The following is a 1,182-nucleotide window of genomic DNA, read 5'->3' on the forward strand; positions in this document are numbered from 1 at the left end:
GCCGCCGCCGGCCCCGGCTGCCGTGCAGCCTGCGCGCGATCTGCACCATGCGGCCGAGCTGCACGTTGCTGCGGTAGTAGCAGTCCTCGCACTCGAAGCGGCACACGGGGCAGGGGAAGCGCTCCGTCAGGTCGGCCCAGCTCTGCCGGATGCAGGCGCGGCAGAAGTTGTGTCCGCACTCGATGGTGACCGGGTCGCTCAGGGGGTCCAGGCACACGGAGCACTTGGTCTCGGCCTGCAGCCGCGCCAGCGCCGCCGCCAGGGACGCCATCGGGGCGGTTCGCGGGCCAGCCGGCTGGGCTGCCTGCGCCTCGCTCCCCCCGGGGGTGGCGGCCGGGTCCCGGAGGCTTCAGAGGCCGGGTCCTGCAGCGGGCGACAGCACCTTCCCGCGGGCAGCGAAGGGCTGTGGGCGAGACGTGGGGGCCCTGCTTACGCCAGGGGCCACGCACTGCGCCCGGAGCCCTGAGGCCGAGGTGCGCAGTGCTTCACCCCCGGCTCGCGCAGCAGCAGGGCCAGGACAGTAACGCACCCTAAGCCTGCCTTCTGCAAACCTCCCTGACGCCGCTTTGCACGCGGCGGGTTCACTCTACGGCCCTTTCTGTGGCCCTGGGAAGCCAGCCTCGGGGTGCTGCGAGCCAGGCTCGATGCCCAGTACCGGAGCTGAACCTGGGCAGTCACAGAGCCGCCCTCCGTCCTTTCCACTGAGACACCAGCTCGCTAAGGTGCTCAGGCTGCCCCGCACCTCCCACCTCCTGCCTCTGCCTCCTCAAAGGTAGGTATTTGGGCTGGGCCTGTAGCTCAGTGGCATAAGCTTGCCCAGAATGTGCAAAGCTCTGGTTCCCAAGCCCACCCAGCCCCGCAATCAACACACAAATGAACACAATAGCCTATTTGTATCTGTTTGTGGCCCGGGGAATAGAATCAGGACCTCATACGTGCTGCACGCAGTCTACCACTGAGGCCTGACTTCATTCCCAGTAAAGTTTTTCTGGTGGCGCAAAATTCACATCTAGCTGGGTGTCTGGCACAAGCCTATAATCCCAGCACCCACCCTGGGAGGCTGAGGCAGAGGGATCACAAGCTCTATCCAGCCTGGGCAACTTAGCAAGGCCCTGTGGCCAATCTAAAAAGGGGGAGGACTGGGGCTATAGCACAGTAGTAAGCACCCCTGGGCTCAACTCT

General features: G+C 65.2%; 1 protein-coding gene across 1 annotated transcript in view; it reads right to left on the minus strand.

Annotated features, from left to right (window-relative positions):
* LOC106148799 (putative tripartite motif-containing protein 75) overlaps positions 1–1,182 on the minus strand; it is a gene marked incomplete at its 3' end in the record, with an annotated part of 2,682 nt that continues 1,500 nt past the window's right edge. The window contains 1 exon segment of the mRNA XM_013515370.1: positions 1–403. Within this exon segment, the coding sequence (XP_013370824.1) occupies positions 1–271 (271 nt within the window).

Source organism: Chinchilla lanigera, unplaced genomic scaffold, assembly GCF_000276665.1.
Source record: "Chinchilla lanigera isolate Chin_1 unplaced genomic scaffold, ChiLan1.0 scaffold00002, whole genome shotgun sequence".
Classification (NCBI taxonomy): Eukaryota; Metazoa; Chordata; class Mammalia; order Rodentia; family Chinchillidae; genus Chinchilla; species Chinchilla lanigera.